Source organism: Artemia sp. Qi Xiang Cuo, chromosome 16, assembly GCF_049724085.1.
Source record: "Artemia sp. Qi Xiang Cuo chromosome 16, ASM4972408v1, whole genome shotgun sequence".
In the NCBI taxonomy this organism is placed as follows: Eukaryota; Metazoa; Arthropoda; class Branchiopoda; order Anostraca; family Artemiidae; genus Artemia; species Artemia sp. Qi Xiang Cuo.
This window is the reverse complement of record NC_142809.1, coordinates 56162099-56187995: the sequence shown is the minus strand read 5'-3', so window position 1 is coordinate 56187995 and position 25897 is coordinate 56162099. Positions and strand designations below refer to the sequence as shown.

Below are 25897 nucleotides of genomic sequence, written 5' to 3'. Positions count from 1 at the left end.
AAAGAAACCAGTTGAAAAAAATAACAATATAAAAGACACTAAAACAAAGGATAAAAGAAACATAAAATGAGAGAAAAAAGAAGAAAAAATTAATAAGTTATAAAATTGATTAAAATAGTAATGTAGAGAAATACGCAAGCTGCCTTTATTGTTTTTATTATTTAAGTTTTACCCACTCTTTAAAATAGTAAAAACGTGGAGTAACAAAAAAAAAAAAAAAAAAAAGATAATAACTTACGACTGAAAAAACCGATAAGGTGGTAATGCGGAGAAATACGGATACAAGCTTTATTTGAAAGCTTTCTGTGTAGTACTTCCAATTTTACTGTAATATCCGGAACAAGAAATTTTTCAAAAAGAACCCGGTTTTTTGTCCAATGAAGAAATAACAACAAAAATTTACAAAATCTAAAATAATTATTCGGGATTCTTTTTGATGCTGTTTTCTTAAGAAGGGGAAAAATTCCAGAAGCAAATAGAATTGAATGGTCACAAAAAAATGAGTAGAACTTGGCTAACGCATTTTTGATATTGGTGATAGCCTGCAAAATACTACAGTGATTTGTAATTATTCCAAATTGAAGAATGACCCAATGAAGAATGAACCAGTGACCCAAGGAACTTATTATTTTTTTAAACTTCAAAGGCAACCTAATAAACTTTACAGAAAACCAAATCCAAACCATACTATAGATACTGAAAAATAGCATTTGAAATTATTATTTATTTCTTTTAAATGATTTATCCTGTGAGAAGAAAAAAATGATGTTTCTTAAGGCAATGGCTGATAAAACAATAGCTGTGTATTAAGCGGTATACAAAATTATGGCCCTTCTTACAATGACACCTTCAGACATGAAGAAAAACACATTCAGTAGATGTAAACAAAGTTAATATGTATTTGTATGGCAAACTCTCTAAAGAGCTTAACACAATCTAATATTAAACGCATCAAAAAGTGATTAAAGCTGTTTTCAAAATATGGACCTAAAACCTATATCCATTTTATTTTAAATCGTTTCTCGTCAGAACCATAAAAAATGTATCAGCTTTTCCTTTTGTAAAATTTGGCACCACTTTACAATGTAGAATTCTACAAAATTTCCCCCAAGTCTAGAATGTTACAAGGGTAGAACTTAAATTAAGTCTGTAATAATAGAATGATTTTTAGAGCAGCAAGAGATTTTCTGCACTAGCACCCCATTTAATTCATAAAAATAAACAATTTCTAAAATCTGAAATTATTTTCTTCCAGAACTATTCACTGAACTACTGGATAAGCAATGGTGCACCACCCTCAAAAATTAACCTAGGCCTACCATTCTATGGTCGAGGTTTTATGCTTGATGATCCTTTGGAAAATGGACCTTATGCCCCAGCCAGTAAACCTATTGTGCCAGGGCCATATTCAAGAACTGAAGGGTTTTGGGGATACAATGAAGTTTGTATTAATCAAACTTTTGGAACCGGCTGGACGGTGGTTAGAAATGAATACTACCAGGCTCCTTACGCTTTTAAAGACCACTATTGGATTGGTTATGATGATTATGACTCACTTACAGAAAAGGTACTCTATTAAATTTTTCTTTTTATGGTAAAATAAAGATGATAATGGAACAGACTGTTTTTTAACATGGTCTCATCTTTGATTCGATTTACCCAGTATACAAGCTCATGAAATTTCTAGGCCATCAGAGTCAACAAAAATTTGAGCTAATTCTGGACGTCAGGAAACACCACAACACACTTTTTTCTGTAACTCTTGTTTTCTTTGTGATCACCTTGTCTTTACCTAGATGCTCTCTTTCTCTAGGCCGATCTTGTAAAAAAATATTGTTAACCCAGTTTCAAGCGTCTCATATCGATACAATAAATTTTCGTAGTATTTTTGTTTTCGTCAAAATCTATATCTGTCTGCAAGCCCTGTAAGTTACAAACAGGGAAAAAAAACTAAAAAGAAAAAACAGTTTGGGTCCATCTTTAAGCTTGGCGAACCGATGTAATAAAATTAGTTTCAAATTTGCTTCCTTCCAAGGGGTCCGTCTGTCCAAGAAGCATATTAGTGTCATTTTTAAGCCGATTGAAGAGACAAGATTTAAGGCTCCGCTTCTGCCGTCCTTTGCTTTTTTGGGTCTTGAATGATAACAAACCTAAATTGCTTATGCCCTCTCCCCCTTAAAAATAAACACCCCCCAAAATTTTTAAGCTTGATCCCCCCTCCTTCTTGTCATTAGTAGTAAGACAATACACAGTCCTGACTATGATTGCGTAATATGCCTTACCAGGGGCCAGTGAGCTATTACAATGAACCCTACATGGCTTGGCAGACATGTTTTCTATTGTGACATTCATTTTTTGTGTGTCAGTCGATTAGAGAAAGCTTGGTGGTTAGTCCAATATAATAACTTGATTGGTCGGTTTTTTAAAAAAAACTTGCCAAGCTATAATGTACTCAATTTAAAAAAAAAAAACCGATATAATGACCGTACACTGCATCCCAATTTTCATTATGTTTTAAGACATTGTTTATAGTACACCATATATTTTTAACTTTTGAAAACAATGGATTTGTCAATTTTCAATGTGAGTACACTTTTCATTCTTTTATTTCCCAAAAAAAAAATTAAAGAAAAACATTTTACTAGTAAATTCAAATTTCAGAGGGACTTAGCCCCCCTCCCCTCCAACAATACAAAATCTTAAGAATATGACGACTATATTCGATAGAAACGGTAAAGCACGCTTTTTTCTATTATGTAAATAAAATCTCTCCTCCATGGGTATGTTTACAAGTTTTAATTGTTTTGAAAAACAGTTTTTATCATTTAGAAAACAAGCTTTTTCCTAACATGATGTATTTTTCTGCTTTGAATGAAAAGCTTGCGTGTTACAAAGAGTGTGAGAGTTCTGGGGGGGTTAAATTTCACAGGCTCTTGCTATAAACGGGGTTTGTCTAATTCCAATATCACGGCGGATGACTTTGGGAAAAAATTAGCGTGGGAGGGGGCCTAGTTGCCCTCCATTTTTTTTTTTTTTGGGGGGGGGGGGGTTACTTAAAAAGGACATTAGAAATTTTAATTTACGTTCGAATGAGCCTCCAGATAGGAGCTTTTAACTTCTATAGTAGGGTTCTCTGATAATGTGATTTTCATTAAATTTCTATGAGTTTTAGAGGGTGTTTTCCCCCTTTTTCAAAAACAAGGCAAATTTGTCGCAGCCACGTAAATTTTGATCGGTAGAGCTAAACTTGATTAGACGTAGACAATTTAAAACATAAGTATTAGCTATTTACCCTAAAGTTTTTTATTTTTTAAAAAAAAAAAAAAAGTTGTGAGAAAAGGTCAAACTTTAGCGTAAAGAGCGATGCGATGAGGAGGGGGGGAGGGCACCCCCTTTCATATAGGGAATAATTTCTGTTCGGTTTAAGTTTTAATGTCGCTCCTTACTTTCAGTTTAAAAAAACTTGTTTTGTTTTTATTTAATTTCTGATCGTTTTTTTAGTTAATGCAGCTTTTATTTGCATAAAAATTTTACTCTTCTTTTGCTAAATGGATCTCTTTACAAATTAACTTACGTAACTAACTTCCATATTCGTGGATTTTTCTTCTGGCAAAAAATACAAAGTTGCAGATTTTTGCAGATATGAGCTTGAAAGCTATGTAATACGGTTTTTGGATAGTCTGAATCTGACGGTGTGATTTTCATTAAAATTCATTCACTTGTAGGGGGCGTTAATAAAATTTAAATAATAAAATTTATATATATTTAGAATCAATATTATAAACACATTCTTTTGATACATTTATTAACATCAAAATTCCGTTTTTAAAAGTTTGGATTACTATTGAGCCGTGTCGCGTGTTTTTTTATTGTTTTTTTTATATTAAGGATATGTTTTTACGTATATGAGGGGAGGGTTCCCCCCTTATTCAAAACCACACACTTTAAGTTAAAAGTCTAAAAAAATTTTTTTATTCACAACCCTCTGAATCACAAAGGCCGTTTTTAATTAGAATAGATAGCTCTCTTGAAAGCACTAAGAAAAAAAAAATTTAGCGTAAAGAGCGAGGTATTGACTTGGGGGAGAACCCCCCTCACATACATTATAATTTCTGTTCGTTTTTATTTAGCAGTATGAAATTAATAATAGGAGCACCTTAATGAGCAATAAACAAGAGGAGGAGGAGGGCAAAATTTAACCTATTAAGCATTTATCCGACAAAATGAAAAAAGGGGTTGTTTTTTTTTCATGCTAAATTTTGCCTTTTTTTTCAAGGAAGATGATAAGTGCAATAGCCCCCCTTCTGAAAAGAAAGCAAGACGGAGTGAAGCTGCATTAATGCAAGCCGCAAGGCCATCAATTATCAAATATGCTGGTAGAATTACACACGATCTGGACCAGCCAACGACCACCCAACTTATACTGCCAGGGTCATCTAACCCCAGTGTTAGCTCCGCGCAAGCTGGAAGCAAGTTGAAAAGAGAATGGACTGCTTCTCATAATGCCTATGCCCAGCCTACTAAAGATCGTAAGCTTGACCCCCTTCCTGTTTTGTCAAGGAGTTCAGATTTGGAAACCCAGTCAGAATTTGTAAGTATATACATAATTTTTTCTTTCTCTATTTTCAAAAATAAGGTAAATTTTCTCAGGCGCATAGCTTTTGATGAGTAAAACTTAAATTTGTTTCTAAACTATTCTATAATAGTTCTATTTCATTTTCTTTCATTAACCAAATTAGAAGTATATAATGGAATGCTTATAACACTGAAATAGCTTATCGTACATTTCTAAAAAACCTTACCTTGTAACTTCTCTCTTCTAACCAAGACGTTTTCTAATGCAATAATCCAATATTCCTTTAAATAAACTAACTATATGAAAACATATAACTTGCTATTTCACAGATGACAACCATTCATAAAGTGACCTATGTTTTGCAGTATGCTTTTGTGCACATCCAGTGCTTATCAAATCTCCCATCGTTACATTTGAATTTTAATCCGGTCGATAGATATAATTTGAATTTTAAGCAGGATTCTTGTAACAGGACGTGTATTTCCGATAAGATATATTAAGACATAGGAAGAAGGTTTTTAATAATTTCCAAATATGTCATCACAGTGTTGTCAAGAAACATTATTTGGGGGCGAACTCATTTCATTGAAACACTTAGGTGTTTTCGAGAAAGAATTTGAGGCTGTTCTATTTGAACAGTGTTGTGAAGTCCGATATCTCAACTCGAAAGGGCATCGATCCTCCTACCTCGAGGGAAGCTCCCGGTTCCCAAGGGTCCTCACAGGGGGGGAGCTCTAAAAAGGACCATCCAACATTTTAATTGCACTTTATTTGTTGATATGGATGGGGAAAAAAAGTTCTTCTCTCTTACAATCATTTATTTATTCCAGGTCAACTATGTCCACAACTTCAAACAAATCCGTTGCCAAAAGACATAGGAAAATTCGGATTGTTGAGAGAGTTATATCACCAACCGCTGACGTATGGGATTCGTGTCCATTATCCGAAGCTGAGGAGCAAGTGTTCATACAGCATACCGCGTCAGTTGAACGATGGTCAAATTTCTTTGAGAGTTATATTGAAGAGGGTCAAGCACTAGAATTGGACCCATATTTTGCATTTTTATTCTAGAATTTTTTGGAATAAAACCATTAGTTTTTTTTATCATTCTCTTGTTCTTACTTAGCCTTCTAAGAATAAGACTACATTTTCCTGACTAAAACAATATATATATTTTTAACATGTTCAGTTGTCATAATGAAAGACATATGGCAATGTAACTTTTTTTTCTTCTTCTTTTAATTGTTCAGGTGGTGGTGGGACAATGACTATGTAAAATTGACATAGTTTTTTAACATTATAAAAATAATGGTTATTTTACGTAAAAAATAAAACATTTTTTTTCAACTGATTAATGATATAGCACCACCACCGACACCATTGGGTGATGAAGCAGGTGTATCTAAAAGGCCAATTTTGTCACCGCCAACATAGTTCAGCGATCAGGCTAAACGAGTTCGAAAGAATATGAAGCGGGGTTTTCGGTTATTTACTGGCGTTTGGGGAACTTGCAAGTTTGGATGACTTTATATTGATGATATCACGATTGAGGATCTAGAAAGTACACATAGCCTTATGCACGAATATTTGGGCAATGATACTACTGCATCTGAACCGGGTCCTCATAACGAAATTCCATCACAGGACAATACAGGCTGGCTCGATCAATTATCCCCAAATACCTTGGAATATGTACTGGGGGACCTCATGCCACATCCCCCCAATGTGAATGAACAGACTGGGAGTGGTGGTGTTATTGACAATTCCCTGTCACACCCCACCATTCCACTTAATGATATAGATATTAGTAGTAATACAAAAACAACAGTACCTCCTCTTCGGGATTTTTTTCTGTCCAACTCTGCCTAGCACCACACATTGGTCTACAGCGCCAAATTCGGTGAGCCCTTCAACTATATAGTGTTGGGGGATATAATAACAGATCCCCTGGCCATTACCCATTCATATACAGATAAGATTCGAGCCATTCTTGAACAACACAGGGGGGTGTGGGGAGTGGGGGTCAGTTTAAAAGCATCAATAGCACTAAAAATATTTTTTTTAAATGAAAGTGCGGGTGAGATTTATTCGAAATACTTACACACAGAGATGTTGACAATGCACCCTAATTTATCAAATTTTGGGGAGGTTTTTCTAATTTGGGTTAATGGTATTCAAAGTAAGTGGTACTATTATAACGAGGGGGGTAGTGGATCTGTGGTTTTATTTATTGAAAGTTTAAATGTTAATATATGTAGGTTTAAAAAGGATTTTATTGTAAGAGGGGGAGCGGGGTATATTTAATTAAAATATCATTCAGATTTAGTGGGGTGTAAGGGGATACAACGAATCTGTTTCGATACGAGGCTGCAGTGTTTAAGGTATACATTTTTAATTGCAGCATACAGACCTCTTCAAAAAACTGCATCTAAGAAAAAGTTGGACAAAATGGCAGTTAATGGTAGGGAGGGTTCAAAGTTCCCCAAAGTAAATTTTAATTGTTTAAATGGTCAATATCCCTCGACACTAAAAGGAATAGATATTTTTGAGCGCGCTAATGCACATTTAAAGATTGGTGTCACGGTGTTACAGTATGAACCAGAATTTGAAGAGGGTCAGCGTTCTGATAAGAAGGGTGTATTATTTCCAGTGCGGGCTCCTTCAATTGAATCAGTAGATCATTGGGTGTGGCTTCTATACACCCCACCCACAGACTCCGATTCAATTGGTCATTTCAATCCAATTACGGATTTTAGTAGGGTTCTAAGTGAGGGTAAACATCGAGGGGGTGTATGCTATTACTGTCCAACATGACTCTCAATATTTCGCTCTGATTTAAATTTAAAGCATCACATGAAACACTGTAAACGTCATGGATACCAGGCTGTGGAGCCAGAAAGCGGAGATAGAGCGTTTTTACGTTTTAAAAATTTTCAAAACACGCTCCTGCAGAGCAATCAGATCGCTTTGGACTGCGAGGCTAAGCTGACAGACGTGTGCGATCCGTCAAATTCAAATCGTGTTAAAATACATGAAGCCATAGGGGTCTCTTACGCTCACGCGCAACGAGATTCCAATAATACCATGCAAGTGTTGGAGGTAGTTGAGATGTTGGGTGATGGTGAAGACTGCATGCGCTTGGCATTGGTCAGTCTAATCAAAACAGCGAAAGGTGCAATTTTTGCGCCTTCGTTATACAAACTATCATATGCTCCTATCACCAGATGACATAGTGGCCATTAAAAATCGTAAACTGTGTTGGGTTTGCAAGGGAGAATTTGATGATGGTGTTGGGAATGGGGGGAGGAGAAAGGTGATCGACCATGATCATTTCTGGCAGGAAATTACATCGGGGGGGAGTAACTTTAGAGGGGTAGCACGCCAGTCCTGCAATTTAAACGTTAGACAACAATATTTCGTACCTGTTTTTATACACAATTCCAATTATGACTTAAAGTTTGTTCTTCGGCGTTGGCCCGCATTGCCAAGGGGGGAGTTGTAGATGACGCATGGATAGATGGTTCTTTTTCATATAATATCATACCCAAATCATCGGAGAAGCTACTGCTGCTAGAACTCATGTGGAAAACAGTTGACAAGGGTAACATGTGCCTGAATAAAATCCGTTTTTTAGACTCTTTCAGCTTCTTCCCCAAATCTTTAAGTCAATTGATTAAGGTGCAGAAAAGTGACAATTTTAATAGCTTCCCCTCCTCAAACAGCGCGTCCCCGATGATGAAATGTATGATTTATTAACGTGTAAGGGTATATATTCATATGATTCTTACAACTCTGGCTTGAAGTTTAATGATGTGTCACTACCGCCCATTGAAGCTTTTTACAATTCTCTTACTGATAGTGAGTGCACCACTAGCGACTACGAATTTGCTAGGAGGGGTTGGGCAAAGGGCGGATCTAAAAATTGGTGGGATTATTGTAAACTTTACTTGACCAGTGATGTACTCACTCTTTTGGACATTGTGTGCAAAAATACGGATAAAATCTATGGGGAATTTGGGTTGGATTTAGGTTATTATTTTTCCACTCCCCATTTGGTGATGGACTTGATACTTAAAATCAGCAAAGAAGAGATAGGTCTGATTGCCGATTTGGATCAGCATCTGTTTGTTGCGACATAATTGAGGGGGGGGAATGTTTTTCACGGGGATCGTATCATGAAAACTGATCCAAGTGGACAGCACACCGAAGAAAAGTCAGACGCAGGTTTTTTGGATATAAATTTTCTTTACCCATCGGCAATGTCTCACTTTTGTTTACCATGTGGCAATTATAAATTGCTAAACAATCCGCGTGCTTCAAATTTTACTGACATTGGTAGCGTTGAGTAGAATGGGGCGCAGGGATTTTATTTTTAAATTTACGGTGAAATATCCATGGAAATCCATGATTCAGTAAAAGACTTTGTTTTTCCGTGCATAAATAGACCGGTGGGTAGGGATTCTCTGAGCCCCTACAATTTATCTTTAGTAGAGGATGGGAGTATGCACTGGGTACCTTCAAAACAAAAAATAATTGCCGAACTCACCCCAAAACAGAATATCTCTTTTCATCACGTGATATTGATATTGTTAGGTCAACTGTTTTCATAGTCGCAAAGATTCATAAAGACCTCCAATTTTATAAAAAACCTGACATAAAAATTTTTATTGACACCTTTGCCAGTAAACGTTCACAAGAAAAAACGAAAGTTGAGAAGGAAATCTATAGACTCCTCTTGAACTTACCTCTCGGTAAAATGTGCGAGTGTACACGACACAGAAGTCGATCTGACATTTTTACTAACCCCAAAGATTGTGCTCGAATCATTGCGGATCCAAACTTCACATCGTTCACAATCATAGACTCTAATATAGTGTTCCTACATTGCAAGAAAAGAAACATTGTATTAAATAAAAATATTGCAGGCGGAAGTGCAATAACCGTAATATCCAAGAAAATCATGTTGTCATTTTATTATAATGTATGCAAGGTACAGTGGCCGATTGAGGGACAAGTTCAAGTGTACTACGGGGACACTGATTCACTCCTGTTAAAAGTCAAAATTGAAGATCTATTGAATGACTTGGAAAATGGCGAGTACATTAACTCATGAATGGACTACACCAATTGGGACAAATCCCTCTACTCAGAGTTAGTAAAACGCCAGGCTCCAAATCAATTGTTATGCTAAAATCTGAAACGGGTAGCGATCTGATATCCAGTGGTGTGTTTCCTGGTCCGATGGTATACTGTGTGGAAGCGCACGGCAAGGATATCAAACAAGTTTGCAAGGGGGTTCCTACACACTTTGTAAAAAATAATTTCGACATTAGTGTGTATAGAAACTGTGTGGAACTTAGTTTAGTGCCAAGGGCGAAAGTCATGGCGATTCGCTCTTTACAATTTAAAAACTACACAGTTAGAGTTGAGAAAAACGCCATGTCTTGCCATATCGGACAAAGTCTATGTACTTGAGGATGGTGTGAAGGTACTACCACACGGGCATTATTTAATTTCAGACTGAGTTGAATGTACAGAGTACAGAAAACAACTCGGTGTAGAAAAACTAACTTAAATTCACTAAAAAAAAAGGTATAAATTGGGTGGGAGGGTTTTTTGGGCATTTAGGTTTTTTTTTTAATTCTTTTTTTTTCTTTATCACAATCAATTTAAAATGTGTGTGTGTGTGTGTGCAATGTAGATAAATTTCCACTATTTAAGACCGGCCCCGGCCCGGGCCCCCGGCACCGGCCCCCCCGGCCCCCACCGCGTCCCGGCCCCCCGGCTGCCGCAGCGGCCGCCCCGGGGGGGGGGGGGAGGGGGGACCCAAAAATTTAAAATGTTGTAAATAAAAGTGTATGATATTATTTCACAAGTGTGCACATTAGTCCAATAAATGTTGTATTTTATTATAAATAAATTAAAAAAAAAAGCTTATTTATTTAAGTGTTTGTTTTTTCTAGTGGTTATGTAAATCTTGTATTTTTTTATTATAAATAAATTTAAAAAAAAAGTGTATTTTTTTTTATTCATGTTTAATGTGCCTTTTTCAATGTAGTATTTTTTTCAAAGTATTGTCACCTCTTTATGTATATAATAAAAGAAAATATTATTACTATTCTTCTTCTTCTCGTTATTATTCTTGAACGGAGTAGTAGTAGTATTAATAGGGAAATTATTTAGTTATTGGACAACCATAGTCTACAGTTAGTTGTCTAGGTGAACTATTGAAGGGAACATGGATAAGTTTAAAAAACCAATCAGATCTTTTCTGTGTGGACCGTCAATGTCGGGCAAAACAACACTCCTAACTAAAATAATTAAAAATTGTGATAAAATGTTCGTGGAAAAGCCGAAAAAAATCTACTATTGCTATAGTATTTGGCAGGAGTCATATGATAAAATAAAAGAAATTGCTACAACGACGCGGTTGGTGCAGATTCAATCCATACAGGGACTTGATGTTGTCAGCATTATTAAACCAAACTCTTGGTTGATCACTGATTATTTGGCTGAATCTATTGAACAATGGTCCCATAAAATGCTGCAGCTGTTCGGTGTTCGTTCTCCTCACAAAAAGATTTTTACTAATTTGATTCTATACAGTCTCTTTCACCAGAGCAAATATATACAAAACATTGTATTGAATTGTACCTACTTTATTATATACAGAGCTGTTCGAGAGTATAGCTTCCTCATAACCTTAAATACAAAAATCTATCCAGGGGCCCCCAAATTTCTGCTGTCAACATACAATCAAGCAACTAATAAAACCTGCGGCTATATCCTATTGGATCTTAATCAAAATGCACCCGAGGACCTGCGTGTAGTCACAGGTATTTTTGACAATGAAATTAAAGTATATCTCCCCGTGATCACTAAAAAGACCTATTAGTTGCTATCATGACACTGAAGAAACTACATGAAAATAAACATTTATTTTTAGCTCTAAGCAGTTCAAAACCTCTGCTTAGGAAAGTAATACTCAAACACAGTATTAACAACGATTTCACTAATCTAATATCCGAACTTTGTTTAAATTTGACCGAGGGTAATGCTAAAATGCCGGAAGCAGTTAAGTAACAGGCAAAGCACCTTCGTTCCATTGTACTTACATTGGCCTCTAAGAAGAAAGGAAAGAATTTCAAAAGGAAACGACTTCTTCAGGCGGGCGGTAGCTTTTTCACACTTTTACTGCCAATAATTGCAGGACTTGTAAACAGTTTTCTCTAAAGACAGAGAGAATGGCAAAACCCTATAAATTGACTCCAATAGAACTCGCTCTCTCACCCGTCGAACACTTTGAGAACAATCTGAGTAAATTCCTTGACAATGAAAATATTGAGGATGATAAAAAACTGCTTTTACTTCAAGATGCACTTCGCCGAGTGGACAAACACAAGTCCTATCGCTCGAAGCCCACTGCTGCTGCTGTTGCTGATCCCAAAAAAGAATCATCTCCTCAGCATTCTGCTTCTGGAACACAACTGAAGAAGTAGGAATTGGATTCAATTGTATCTAAAATTGGAAATCTAATGCCCCACTCATCTCGTGAACAATGTAAACGACTCCTAGCCTATCTCTTGGAAAGTGGTCAAGATCACATTCAAGTTGAGAGCAATGGGACAGTTATTATAATTCAAGTCAATAGCTATAATATAATTTATTTAATATATTACATGGTTACAAACCTTAAATGACTACTATCATTTTATACTCATCTATACAACTTTCTAAAAACACTGAAGTTCACCAAAAGTCTTATTAGCACTAGAAAAATTCTAAAAAAAATAAATGAACACGCATCATCGTCGTCATCAACAACAACATTGAGACCATTAGAAAATGAACTTGAAGAAGAAGATTTTAAATCAATTTTGGAAAATACTAGCACACCACTGATAGCTAGACAAAAGCGATGAAGTAACAAGTCAACGTCATCATCACAATCACCACCACCAATTGCTAGTATACAAAAGGGTAGTGGACGTTACAAAACGTGGTAACGTTCAAAATGGTTGAAGTTCTGAGAGGTGCTTATTAAAATATTGGTGAGGTAGGGAGTTTAAGTTCCCCCACCACTGTTTCCAAAGTAACTGGTGTTCACACTAAAAGTGTACAAGACTATCTACAAAATGAATCAAGTTGAACTCTGCATAGAAGTCATAGACTTCGTGCCAATCAATATCGAAAAACTAAAGCCTTTTACCCATTGCATATAATGCAAGCAGATCTCCTGACTCTAGATGAGCTTCAAAGACGTCACAATACACCGTACAAGTACATTCTACTTGCAATCAGTGTTTATAGTCGCTATGCATATGCAATTCTATTGCGATCAAGGAGAGGTGTTGAAGTTGCTCAGGCCTTTGAAAGTATTCTCGAACAGGATTCGTATAAAAAAATTCAAACGGATCTGGGTAGTGAATTTGTTAATCCCCATGTTGCAAAAGTACTAGAGAAATATAGTACACTGCTCTATCATAGTCATTGGCTCTATCATTGGCCGAACGATTGATAAGAACTATTCGACTTTTAATTTCAAGATATTGTACATTGAAAAATACATCGGCTTTTATTCATGATCTTGATAAAATCATGTTGATTTATAATCAAAGACCTCATCGATCATTGTCCAACTCTGCGCCAACGGAAGTTCATCATTCTGATCATGATACAATTGACACCTTTCTTAAACAGTATTCCAATGAATCGTCGGCTGTCAAGAAGAAGATGAAAAATAAATTCAATGTTGGTGATACTGTTCGAATTAATAGAACAACTAATGTTTTTGAAAAGGGGAATTACTTGTGGTCCACAGAACTTTTTAAAGTGGCAAAAATCCTAGACACTAAACCCATAACTTATCGCCTGCGTGATACCAAAGATGAAGATAATCTCGGCGGCTTTTATGACTTTGAACTACAAAAAGTTAAAAATGCTAGTGAAATCTGTCAAATTGAAAAGATATTAAAGACACGTACTCACAGGGGTAAGAAATAGTAACGTGTTTGGTGGCTAGGATACAATTCTGATTTTGATTCTTGGATCGGTGTTGAAGATATTGACAATGCCCAATGATTTCTATGTGACTTTCATGTCCAACGTTTCCGATCCTCTCTAAAATGACTTGAATACGACAAGTGATTTTTGGACAAAACTCTCCCCTGCCATCAAATTTGACGGTGCATATGAAGTGGCTCTTGTCGACTGTATTCTCAAAAATACCTATGTTATCCTGAGAAAGGATCGTGCGTATGATATAAAAGTTATACCACTCGATTGGACTATGAAAGGGTTGAACTATGTCGACTATGAATGGGTTGAAGCACTTAAATCTAGTGAATATACACATACCAAATTAAAATATATTTAATACTATAATTGGGGAGATTTGCGTCGTGAAAACCATAGATATATACCATATCGCATAAACGGTACTGTCTACTTTAATTATTCGCTTTAGCATTAAGGGTGTGCTCTCACTTCACCTGTTGACACCGATGGAATTATTCTCACTGATTACACGAGACGAGTTCGTAGCTTTAGACCAAACCCTATAAATGTGGAAAATGTTGACACCGTTTACGGGATGAATCAAGTTATTTTTGCTGATTATCCACCTGGTTTTGCCTGGGACTCTTGCATATTTCTCTATGCATCCTTTGTGGAAACATCGAGAGTCGGTAATTCAAATGTTCCCCTCCTACGTGTTCTTGAACGAAAAACAAATCATGAACTTGTTCATCACTATAATATAAAGCATCTTCAGTATGTTCCTGTAAACACTTCGTATTTGGAACTCTGTCATTTAACGAAAAGAACTCAATTTGATGCTCGTATAGAAATTACAAAAGGCTTAGCAGTGATTACATGTCATTTTCGACCCATTGTCAACGACAGTACAATCGCCTAAAATGAACAATAGGAGAATTCCATTTGTCTGTCCCGATATCGATTGTTATGTTGTGCTTTGAGTCCACGTCAAATAGGCAATGGATTGGATTACTACAAGGGGCGTACTACAATGTCTGGCTATGGTCTTGGTAGCTGGTTTGCTAGGCTATTTCGTTCTGCACTACCCCTTGCCAGAAAATATCTTGTACCTGCTGCATCAAATTTTGCTGCCTCAACACTACAGGACTGGGGGTCGGGCAAGAATTTCAAGGACAGTGTTAAGGAAAATATTAGATTTTCAGCAAGAGCCGTTGGTGAGCAACTAAAATCTCGACAAAATGGGAAGGGATTGAAAAGGATGCGTTCGCGTCATTCAATCATCATTCTCCACCCAGGCAGGAAGCAAGGGACAACAACAAGGACTTTGAGGAATAAAACAAGGAAGACCAATAAGCAGAAGAAGAAGAAAAAGAAAAAGATTGTTAGATCAAAGAAGGATTTATTCTCTTAAGATGACTTATCTCCCTCACAAGGAATCATATCAATCAATCAGTTCCTCATTGAATCTATTCAATGCTGAAAATGTTGATGTCAGTGTCAAGTATGGCTACTATGAACAATTTCAACCCCAACAACCCCTCTCGGAAATAATACACTTTCAAATATTTTCCAATGAAGACAATTTCATTGATTTGTCGTAAAAATTTATTGATCTAAATTTTGTGATTAAGAAAAAGTAAGATAATACAACCCCAAATGACGGTGATGGTATCTCATGTTAAAACTTTTTTATATAAAACCTATTCAAGAAAATAAATTTATTTATTAATGGAACATTGGTGAGAACTATCAATAATTTATCAAACTATGCAAGCTACATACAATTTATGGTGATGACACCAAAGGCTTACAAGGAGTTGAGAGGACAATCATTAGGCTATGAATATCGGTCAGGTGTTGATACTGACGGTGAGTTGACTACTGCAGTGACCCAGGAGTATCATCTAGTTGGAAAATTAAATCATGATATATTCAATATATCCCAATGGCTACCCCCCAAGTCAAGATTGACATAAAGCTACAGATGGCCCCATCAAATTTCATTTTGAGAAAAACACTTCCTGCAGCACCCGATGCAAATGTCATTATCACTTCGGCAATTCTCCACGCCCGAAAACAACAGGTTATGAGCTCTGTTGCATTGGCAGTGGAAAAGCTAAGAGCCAATGGCAACAACATTAAACTTCTTGTTGCTCATACGATCACCAATCAACGTCACATTGCCACCGGCTCTCGTAGCTATAGCGATTTATCATTTATCAATGGAGAAATCCCATCAAAATTGTCTTTGGCCTTTGTGAAGAGTGGCAGTGCCGTTGGATCCTGGACTGAATCCCCCCCCCCCCGATTTTAATTTTTTTGGTCTATCTAGCCTTGTGTGCAAAGTGAATGGTATTCCACTGTACACTTTATCATTTGACAAAAAATCCTATAGAACTCTGTACGAGTTGACTCTGCAATCCCTAGATCATGACTCTCAACTATTTGAAAATGGAATAACCGATTCAATGTTTTCAAAAAATCATGGGGTTATTGTTTTGGATTTGTCTGGCATACAGGATATGACCATAGTACGAACAGGGAATGTACGTTTAGAGTGTGCATTTGCCAATGCTGTGACCGAGAGTATCACGCTAATATCACTGAGTTAATTTGAAACCTATTGGGAAAACACGCCCGACGGCAGTGCTCTAATAAACCTAACACCATGAACCGACACCAAAGACGCAAAGTAATAACAGGGGCTCTGTGTAGGCACCAGTAAAAGTCCGTTCGTAGTTCATTTTACGAAATTGAAGATGTAACAATGTCTACCAATGTCCAACTTCGTGTTATTAGCAGTAAGTTGATTTTGGCATCATGTACTTGGCTACGCATCCTTCAAACAGTGATAAATATTGAATTCTTTGACCCTCTTGGTCTATCGTATAAATTCTACGCACCATACATCAGCAGGTTTATTGAAAGCAGGGGGAAGACCATTATTCAAAATCAACGAATATTATAGGATTTAGTAACTAATACATGTGGCTTTCATGCACTACTCTTTTTCATGTTCAGATGTCGTGGCTACACCTACAAGTAGTTTCTCGATATCTACGTTGACCTACCTCGATTGAACGACATTCTAGTGGATAATATACTTACAAGTTTATTTAATATTTATTTTAGTGCTCTAATAATAAAATGTTCTAAAGATGTATGTTAAATTGTTTATTAATAAAAAAAAATTATATACATGATAAAACGACTTTTCTACTCTTTAGATTTCATCCACTACTAGGTATTTGCCGACAACAACTAGTGCAGGTAGATTATCTGAATTCACAGTGTACTGATCCTGATGTACTGCAATGTTAGGGTCACATTTTCTACAGTAGAGTGTGACTTCACTCTTGTCATATCTCTTTGTATAGTTAATGATACTATTCTCATTCATTCTATAGAATTCACATGTTTCAATTTGCGTATTTGAAGCAATTTCACAAACAGTGTCCTCAAGTGTCGAATCACATTCTGTCAGAACAAAATAAAATTCAGTGAACTTGGAGTGATAACAGCAAATGTCTTCACAACGATGATGTAAAAACCATATTCGTTTGTTGTTCCAGCAGTTGAATCGATGACCCGGTTCCTTCTCCAAAAACAATTTAAAACGACGACGATACCAATCTTGCAGCAATAAACTAAAATCACGGTTAGGATTCTTTCCAATCATACCGGGATATGTACTCTCCCACTGATTACATTTATCATAATGACAATTTGAGCATAGGTGACCTCTAGGATGAGAATCACACACCTCTTCAAGACAGGAATTACAACCTTTAATTTGTAGAGCAAATCGTCTATGCAATTTACACGGGTTGCATAATCTACACTTTTCATCATACTCCTCAATCATTGTGCAATTCTCACATGATGATGACCAGCTGCCCAGTGAGTACATACATAACGGACATGTATGGAACATTTTGTCATGTGTTGACACTCTCACTACCACAATGAAACTGAGCTAGCAACAACAAAAATTGTCTGAGAGAGAGAGAGAGGAGTAAATCATCCTTGAGCACCATCTTTCTCATTAAAAAAGTCCTAAATTTCAAGACTAATGTTTAAAAGCATATCCACAATATAGTTTTGCCGTGTCGTGATCAATATATCAATAAATTGTGTAAATACATTTGGACCACGATGTAGAAGCTTTATACAATAGTCTAATGATGGAGAATCAGTTTTCATTATATCAACAAGCATTCCCCGAGAAAATATCTTCCTTTGAATTAACAACTCTAGAAAATCATCATCTAGAATAAAACGTTTTTCCATAAGAACTAGATTCCTCATGATTCGCTCTTTCTCGAATCTATCCATTTTTTTAGAGTCCTAACTCTCTCACAACCAACTTCAGACTAACCAGAATTTCTTTTTGTACTCTAGAAAATATACGCTAGTGTACTATAGAAAGAAAAATATCATTGATTTAGAAACATTTTTATTGAACATAATTACAATAATAATATTCACTGATGCATTTTGTTCTCATCAATATATTTCGATAGGACATCTAATGCTGACCGAAGTTTATTTATATGGAGAATATTCACTTTTCCAGCAAAACATAGTTGCTCCTCCTGCTTAAACTTGCTTAATGATATCACGTATCTAGCATACATAATGTCCCATTCAAGACATAGTCTACAACCATCGGTTATTTCCACAGCTACATTGGGTACTCGTATATCGTTGCTGCTGCTGCTGTCGGTTCCATCATTAATCTCCAATAATGTAAATGCACCACTCATTTTTTTTTCTCGACTAATATCCTCTCAAATAAACTAATCTCTCTCTGAATTCAATTCTCCTACTAATAAGAACTACAATGAAAATTACTCCTTATATCCGAATCCAACTACCAATCAAGTTAGTGTGACCGCCACTCTCTCTCTGTTTGACCTCCAAAAAATGGGTGTCATAATAGAAAACCTGTCTGCCAACCCATGTAGAGTTCATAGTAATAGGTAAATGACCTCTGGTAAGGCATATTACGCAATCAGAGTCAGGACTGTGCATTGCCTTACTACTGTCATTCCTGAGATATTACAGTTGATTTGAAAGCTTGGATGCATATAGCGTGTTTTAAGTTTCTTATCTAGGGGTATCGTATTAAACTCAGAGAAAACTCTGAGATTCATCTGCAGAAAAACGCAGATAGGAGGCTGGTTGCATCCTTATCTTTTTTTTTCAACCATAAAAAAAGCATTAGAACTTTCAACTTCCAATCAAATGAGCCCCATCCAAGTTTCTACGACCAATGTCTTAATACAAAACGGTCGGGGTAAAATATAATACATTGAACACATATGGCTCCTACTTAACCAGCACTACAGCACTACCTCTATTAAAATTCTTGTTCCGTTTTCCTTTTTGCTTACTGAAAAATCAGATTGATAACAACGTATGAAAATGGAATTATCTTTATATTACAGCTTAAGCTGGTTAACATGTATGATCTGGCCGGTGCAATGGTTTGGTCTATTGAAACTGATGACTTCCGTCACAAATGCCATTCCAGGCCATTTCCCCTCCTTCATCATGTTTGGGAAGAACTAAATGGAGAAGTTGCTCCGTGTGTAGATTGCAACGTAAGTAAAATGCGATAAACCTAATTTTGCTAATCCAGGGAAAAAATACAAGCTGTTTTCTTATTCTATTCAGGTGTTTCATGGTAGAACTTACGAAGACTTGGTCGGAATTGTTCAGACTGAACATATGGGATATGCAGAGCATTGACTAGACTTCATGCAGTTTCGAAGTACAATGAATTAAGCTTCGACTCGCTAAAAATATCCGCCACCACTCTGAAAATGCATCTTAAAGTCTCAATTTGAATTTTTGATTTCACTGTACTATAGCTATAGCACACCAAAGGCAATGGGCGAACACGGAGTAGAATTAGAAAGTAAAATATACCTGAATTTAGATTAAGCTAATGGTTGAAGCGTCCTAGATGAAAGCGTGAGCAAAATGAACGAACTTTCACAGGTTCTGCGAGTTCAGAATGCCAGAATAAGTTTGAAGATTAAGGCTAAGAAGACTAAGTCCCGAAAGCTGGGAATTAATGAAAATCAAAAGGTTCCGCTGGGTAAAGAAAAGATCAACCAAGTGGAGAGCTTCACTTCCTTAGGTAGTAATATTTGTAAAGATGGCGGGTGCAATGAAGATGTGAAAAGTAGAATAGCCGAAACCCTTGGTGTTTTTTCAAAGCTAAAAAAGTTTGGACGAACAGGAAGATAAGTCTGCGAACCAATATTAGAATATTACAAGCTACAGTGATGAGAATGGTCCAGTACGGTTCTGAAGCATGGGCTCTCCGAAAAACGGAGATATATTTGCTAGATGTTTTCCAGAGAAATTGCCTATGGATTTTTTAGGTACTGGACTGACTGACTGTATTTAAAACAGTAGCCTGTATGAAAAAGTGTGTTTAAATCCCGATTTCTAGGACTATAGTAAGCGAAAGGTTGAGATGACTAGGGCACATTCTGCGAAGGAAGGATGACACATTGCCAAAGATTGTTCTTTTTGGAAGATCGTCCTTCTTTGGAGTGAGGGGATGCCGTTAGGAAAGATTTAAGGGAAATGGGAACTTCCTGGGAGGTTGTATGGAGGGAAGTTTTGAAAATATAGGGATGGAGAAGGAACTTGCGTAGCTTAGTTGGCCGCAGGCAGATTGGTGCTGCTAGGAATTGTTATTAGTAGTAGTTGTAGTATAGCTAAAGGTACAGTTCACATATAAATCTTTCCAGAAGGCATGGTTCTTTTCAGGTTTACTATGCTTCTACTATTGAATGCGTGCGTCGTGTTTGAAGCCTTATTTTTTCTTTTTTTACTGTGATTGTCAAACAAAGGTGTGTATCCTTAACGAACTTTAAGGGAATAAAAATTTAGAACTAAACTCAGACGACAAAACACCTCAAATATGTACCTGTTCTATAATGTGTCAGGCTTTGGCACCGAATCATAGATTTAGTGTGAAAAGTTGGCTTACTTTTTGTCTTTCGTAAATGTAACACCCAATATGGTTTTTTTTTTTATGGTGTAAGACCCAATATCTTTTTGCTTCTGCCCTTCTGCTTGAAATTTGAAATTTGAAATTGCAAAATCTGAATATTCTTTAAAAGTCTTGGCATTTCCACTTATGTTTGGATTCATATCTTAACTACATCATACCTTTAATACATACCTAGTCCCAAAATGTGCCATTCTATCGCTGAGGCATAATTTTTGCGAACATAGTTAAAATGCTTTTTGATTAAGTTTGACATAATCAAGAAGCTAATGTAAATAAAAAAATATCAGGGAGTAATTAAAAAAGTCTGATAAGGTTTAATCTTCCAAAAATACTAAAATGTGGTATCTAGGACCTAGTGGTAGCAAATGGTAACTCATAGTGGCAAAAAGAAAAAGGACACAGTGTAGTCATGTAGTCATATATAAATATATATATATGTATATATATATATATATATATATATGTATATATATATATATATATATATATATATATATATATATATATATATATATATATATATATATATATATATATATATATATATATATATATATATATATATATATATATATATATATATATATATATATATATATATATATATATATATATATATATATATATATATATATATATATATATATATTAATCGAAAAAAACTTTGCACAAATAAGTTTTTAAAAAAAAAGTAAAGAACTCAATTAAACCAAAAATTAACAAAAATAGAATCAAATAATCTACCAAGCATCAACTACCACAAAATCAGTATCAATAAATAAATGAAACCCAAAACAGATAGATATTAAAATAAGTCAAACTCAAAACGAGTAGAAATTAATTTGAGTAGTGTTCTAAACCCTATGCTTCCTAAAATCCAGAATATAATTTATACTTTACTGAAAAAAATCAAACGATTTACTGAAAAAAATGTGCATTGTCAGTTTAATATAAATATGCTGATATTTATTCCTTAAATTCTTAATTAATTTTTGTTTTCTTAAAGTTATAAGTAAAAACATTTAAAAGAATTTTTTTCAGTAAATTACAAATTATATTCTGTATTTTAGAAAGCACAGGGTTAAGAACCCTACTCAGATTATTTGCTGCTCGTTTTTAGTTTGACTTATTTTAATTTCTGTTTGTTTTGGGTTTCATTTATTTATTGATACTGATTTGTGGTACCTATAAGCTTCGTAGATTATTTTATTAATTTTTTGTTCATTTTTGGTTTAATGGATTTCTTTACTTTTTTTGAAAAATTTATTTGTGCTAAAAAGTTTTTTTGATTAATTTCTGTTCGTTTTATATTGACAAAGTTTTTTTCAGGGAGAAACACTGAGCCTCTTCTGAAGTTAAGCAGCCATCCCTTCTATAAAAAACCTTAAATACGCACTGGGCATAACTTACAACCCTTGTCCATAATCTCTGGGATTTGTTTCAACCTCAAAAGCCTTGTTATATGATATTTAAACTATTTTGAATAGAATGGCTATCTCAAAATTTCTATTAGAGGCATTTCGAGACGTTATGACGTGTGTTTAGGGGTGAGAGGGTAGCTGCCCACTGATCACTTTGACTCTTAAAAAGAGCACTAGAGCGTCGGATTAGCAATCCAATGAGCCCCCTTTGAAGTTTATATGACCACACTTTCTACAAATACCCTATATGTCCCCTGGGCACAACTTATAACCTTTGCTCTGAGGGCTGGGGGGATTTTTTATCCTCAAAGACATAATTTCCAGACCCTTCTGATAGGCTTACCAAAATGGCTATATCAAAATTTTGATTAGAAGTATTTGGGGAAATGATAGGCGTGGAGTTAGATATTTGCCCTCTGATGACTTTTGACTAATAAAAAAGGCACTAGTCTTCTTAATCTCCAATCGAATAATCCCTTTTTGAAGTTTCTAAGACAAAACTTTCTATAAAAACCTTATATGCCCCAAGGGCATAACTTACGACCCTTGTCATCAGGGCTTTGGGGGGAGGGATGTCATCCTCAGACACATAATTTCCAAACATTTCATCTACGTTGAACAAAATGGCCATACCAAAATGTTGATTGGAAATGTTTGGGGAAATGATGGGCGTCGGGGCTATTTTCCCTCTGATTACTTTCGACTATTAAAAAGGGCAATAGTATCTCAATTTCCAGTCGAAAGAGTCCTTTTTGAAGTTTTTACGACAAAATTTTCTATATGACATTATATGCCTTCAGGACATAACTTACCATCTTAGCCCCGAGGGCTGTTGGGGGTTGTCTTACTCAAAAACATAATTTCCGGACCCTTCAACTACGTTCAACAAAATTGATATATCAAAATGTTGATCGGAAGTGTTTGGGGAAATGATGGGTATATGGGAGGGGGCATTCACCCTCCGATCGCTTTTGACATATTAATTAGGGTACTATCCCTCTCAATTCCAAATTGAATGGTTCCTTTTTGATGTTTCTATTACAACGCTGGCAAAGACCTAATTTCCAGAACTTTCAACTACGTTGAACAAAATGTCAATCCCAAAATTTTGATTGGATGAGTTTGGGGAAAAGGTAGAATTGAGAGGGACGTTAGTTGCCCTCCAATAACTTTTGAGGTATAAAGCTAAGAGAGGAAAGGAAATAGTAAATGATAAATAAAACCAAAAAAGGGTGAGAAAACAAGGATTTTGTCAGCCAGTGGTAAAATATGAAGACGAAAAACCAGTAAATATTTCAACAAGGATCTCCACCAAGTCGTCCTCAGTGCTAAAAAAAAAAGCAACAACAAAAAAACAACAAAAAAACAACAGGAATCTAACCTTTTAGAGCTCACTAGACAAGATCCGGACAAACACTGTATGAAAGATCAAAGCCCAAACCAATGAAAAACCCTATGCTTTCTAAAATACAGAATATAATTTGTACTTTACTGAAAAAAATTCTTTTAAATGTTTTTACTTATAACTTTAAGAAAACAAAAATTAATTAAGATATCAAGGAATAAATATCAGCATATGTAAATTAAACTGAAAATGCACATTTTTTCAGTAAATCGTTCAATTTTTTTTTTCAGTAAAGTATAAATTATATTTTGGATTTTAGGAAGCATAGGGTTTAAAGCCCTACTCAGATTAATTTCTGCTCGTTTTGAGTTTGACTTATTTTAATATCTGCCATTTTTGGGTTTCATTTATTTATTGATACTGATTTTGTGGTAGTTGTATGCTTGGTAGATTATTTGATTCTATTTTTGTTCATTTTTGGTTTAATGGAGTTCTTCACTTTTTATTCGAAAAACTTATTTGTGCAAAAAGTTTTGATTAATATATATATATATATATATATATATATATATATATATATATATATATATATATATATATATATATATATATATATATATATATATATATATATATATATATATATATATATATATATATATATATATATATATATATATATATATATATATATATATATATATATATATATATATATATATATATATGCATATACATCATAATTTGCACTTTACTGAAAAAATATATATGTTTTTACTTTTATAACTTTAATAAATCAAATAATATTAACATTTTGATTACTAAATATCAGTAAATGTATATTAAACTGACAATGCACATTCATTTCTGTTTTTTTTAGTAGACTTCAAATTATGTTCTTGCCTTGGGAAGGCATAGGGGTTTTGAGCCCTACTCATGTTCATTTCTGCTCGTTTTGAGTTTGACTCGGTTATTTATTGTAATTTCTGTTCGTTTTGGGTTTCATTTATTTATGGGTGCTGATTTATGGTAGCTTCACGATTGGTAGATTATTTTATTTTTGCTCATTTTTGATTTAATAGAGTTCTTTACTTTTCACTGAAAAACTTGACACAGTCTTTTCAGGGATAAAGAAAAGAATAATTTAAATCTTTGCGTTTTTTTTTAACTTTATAGTTTGACCTGCTATTTGTATGCTGAGAAAAATTTTCACGCAATTTTTAACAACATTCACCCTTTTAAAAACCTGGACAAAAATAGTAGTGTTTAATTTAGTTTCATACCTCCTCTAGTAGACCTGAAATAGAAAAGTTGATGCCATTCACAAAAATATCTGTTTACTTTCTTTGATAGCTTGGATACACTTACGCTATTTTGCATGGGAAGACCTTTCCATGGAGTGATTTTCCGTGAAGATTTCCCGGCATTATTTAAAATGATCAGAAATAAAAAAAAACAAAAATTAAATTAAAAATAAGAAGCAACATCAACACTTAAAACGAACAAAAATTATAAGGGGTATATAAGAGGGGTTGCCCCCTCTTCAATATCTTTCTAGATACGCTAAAATATTTTTTCAAGTTTTAAAAGGCTTATAATTCTAATTAAACGGCCCTTGTGTTTCAGGAGTCACTCTTAAAGAATTGGAACAAAAAGTCAAACTTTAGTGTAAAGAGCGAGATATTGAGGAGACGGCAAACCCCCTAATATACGTAATAGTTTCTGTTCGTTTTAAGTTTTGATGTTGCTCCTTACTTTCAATTGAAAAAACATGTGTTTTTTAGGTAACTTATATTTAGGAATAGACGTTGTAATATCCGTTTTTTTGTTTTTAGACACCAACTGCTGATCCACCTGGCAACGAAAAATGTCCACATGAAGGATACTTTGCAATTGATTGTACACATTATTACCTTTGCCAACTTGGACCTGACGGTGAATGGATAGTCTCTGACTTTTCATGTCCCCCTGGCACTGCTATTAATATAGATACTCAACAGTGCGATCATGATTACAATGTGTCAGGATGTGGCACTTAATTTTTGTAAACGTGGTTAACATATAGATTAATTTTAGTGTTTATTTTCATAAATGTAGAAGGTAATGTAATTAAAATAAATATAGGAGAGTTTTAATGAGATCACTGTTCCAAAGAACCTAAAAGTGGTAATTAGAACACAGTGGTAACCAACACTAATACACAGTGGTAACAATTGAAAACAATTGATTAAATCATGTTCCTTAGTATTAAATAGTGGGTTCACCTGTCTATCAGTGCTGCTATAGAGGGTGCAAATGCTTAGTTATGGTACCTTTCTCTTTCAGTAAATTTGTGCACCATTTTGAAACGGTTTAATCTGATATATTTTTGAATGTCTCTACATCCCCACTCATATTTGAACTCATACTTTTACGACAAAACACCTCAAATATGTACCTGTTCTATAATGTGTCAGGCTGTGGCACCGAATCATAGATTTAGTGGAAAAAGTTGGCTTACTTTTTGTCTTTCGTAAATGTAA

At 34.9% G+C, this 25897-nt stretch overlaps 1 protein-coding gene across 1 annotated transcript in view; it reads left to right on the top strand.

Annotated features, from left to right (window-relative positions):
- Positions 1–25515, top strand: part of LOC148943115 (chitinase-3-like protein 1) — a 170288-nt gene extending 144773 nt beyond the window's left edge. The window contains exons 7-9 of the mRNA XM_089102548.1: positions 1256–1567; positions 19024–19179; positions 25211–25515. Of these exons, the coding sequence (XP_088958674.1) occupies positions 1256–1567; positions 19024–19179; positions 25211–25414 (672 nt within the window). The 3' untranslated portion in view covers positions 25415–25515. The remainder of the gene's footprint in view (positions 1–1255; positions 1568–19023; positions 19180–25210) is intronic.
- The last annotated feature ends 382 nt before the right edge of the window (positions 25516–25897 follow it).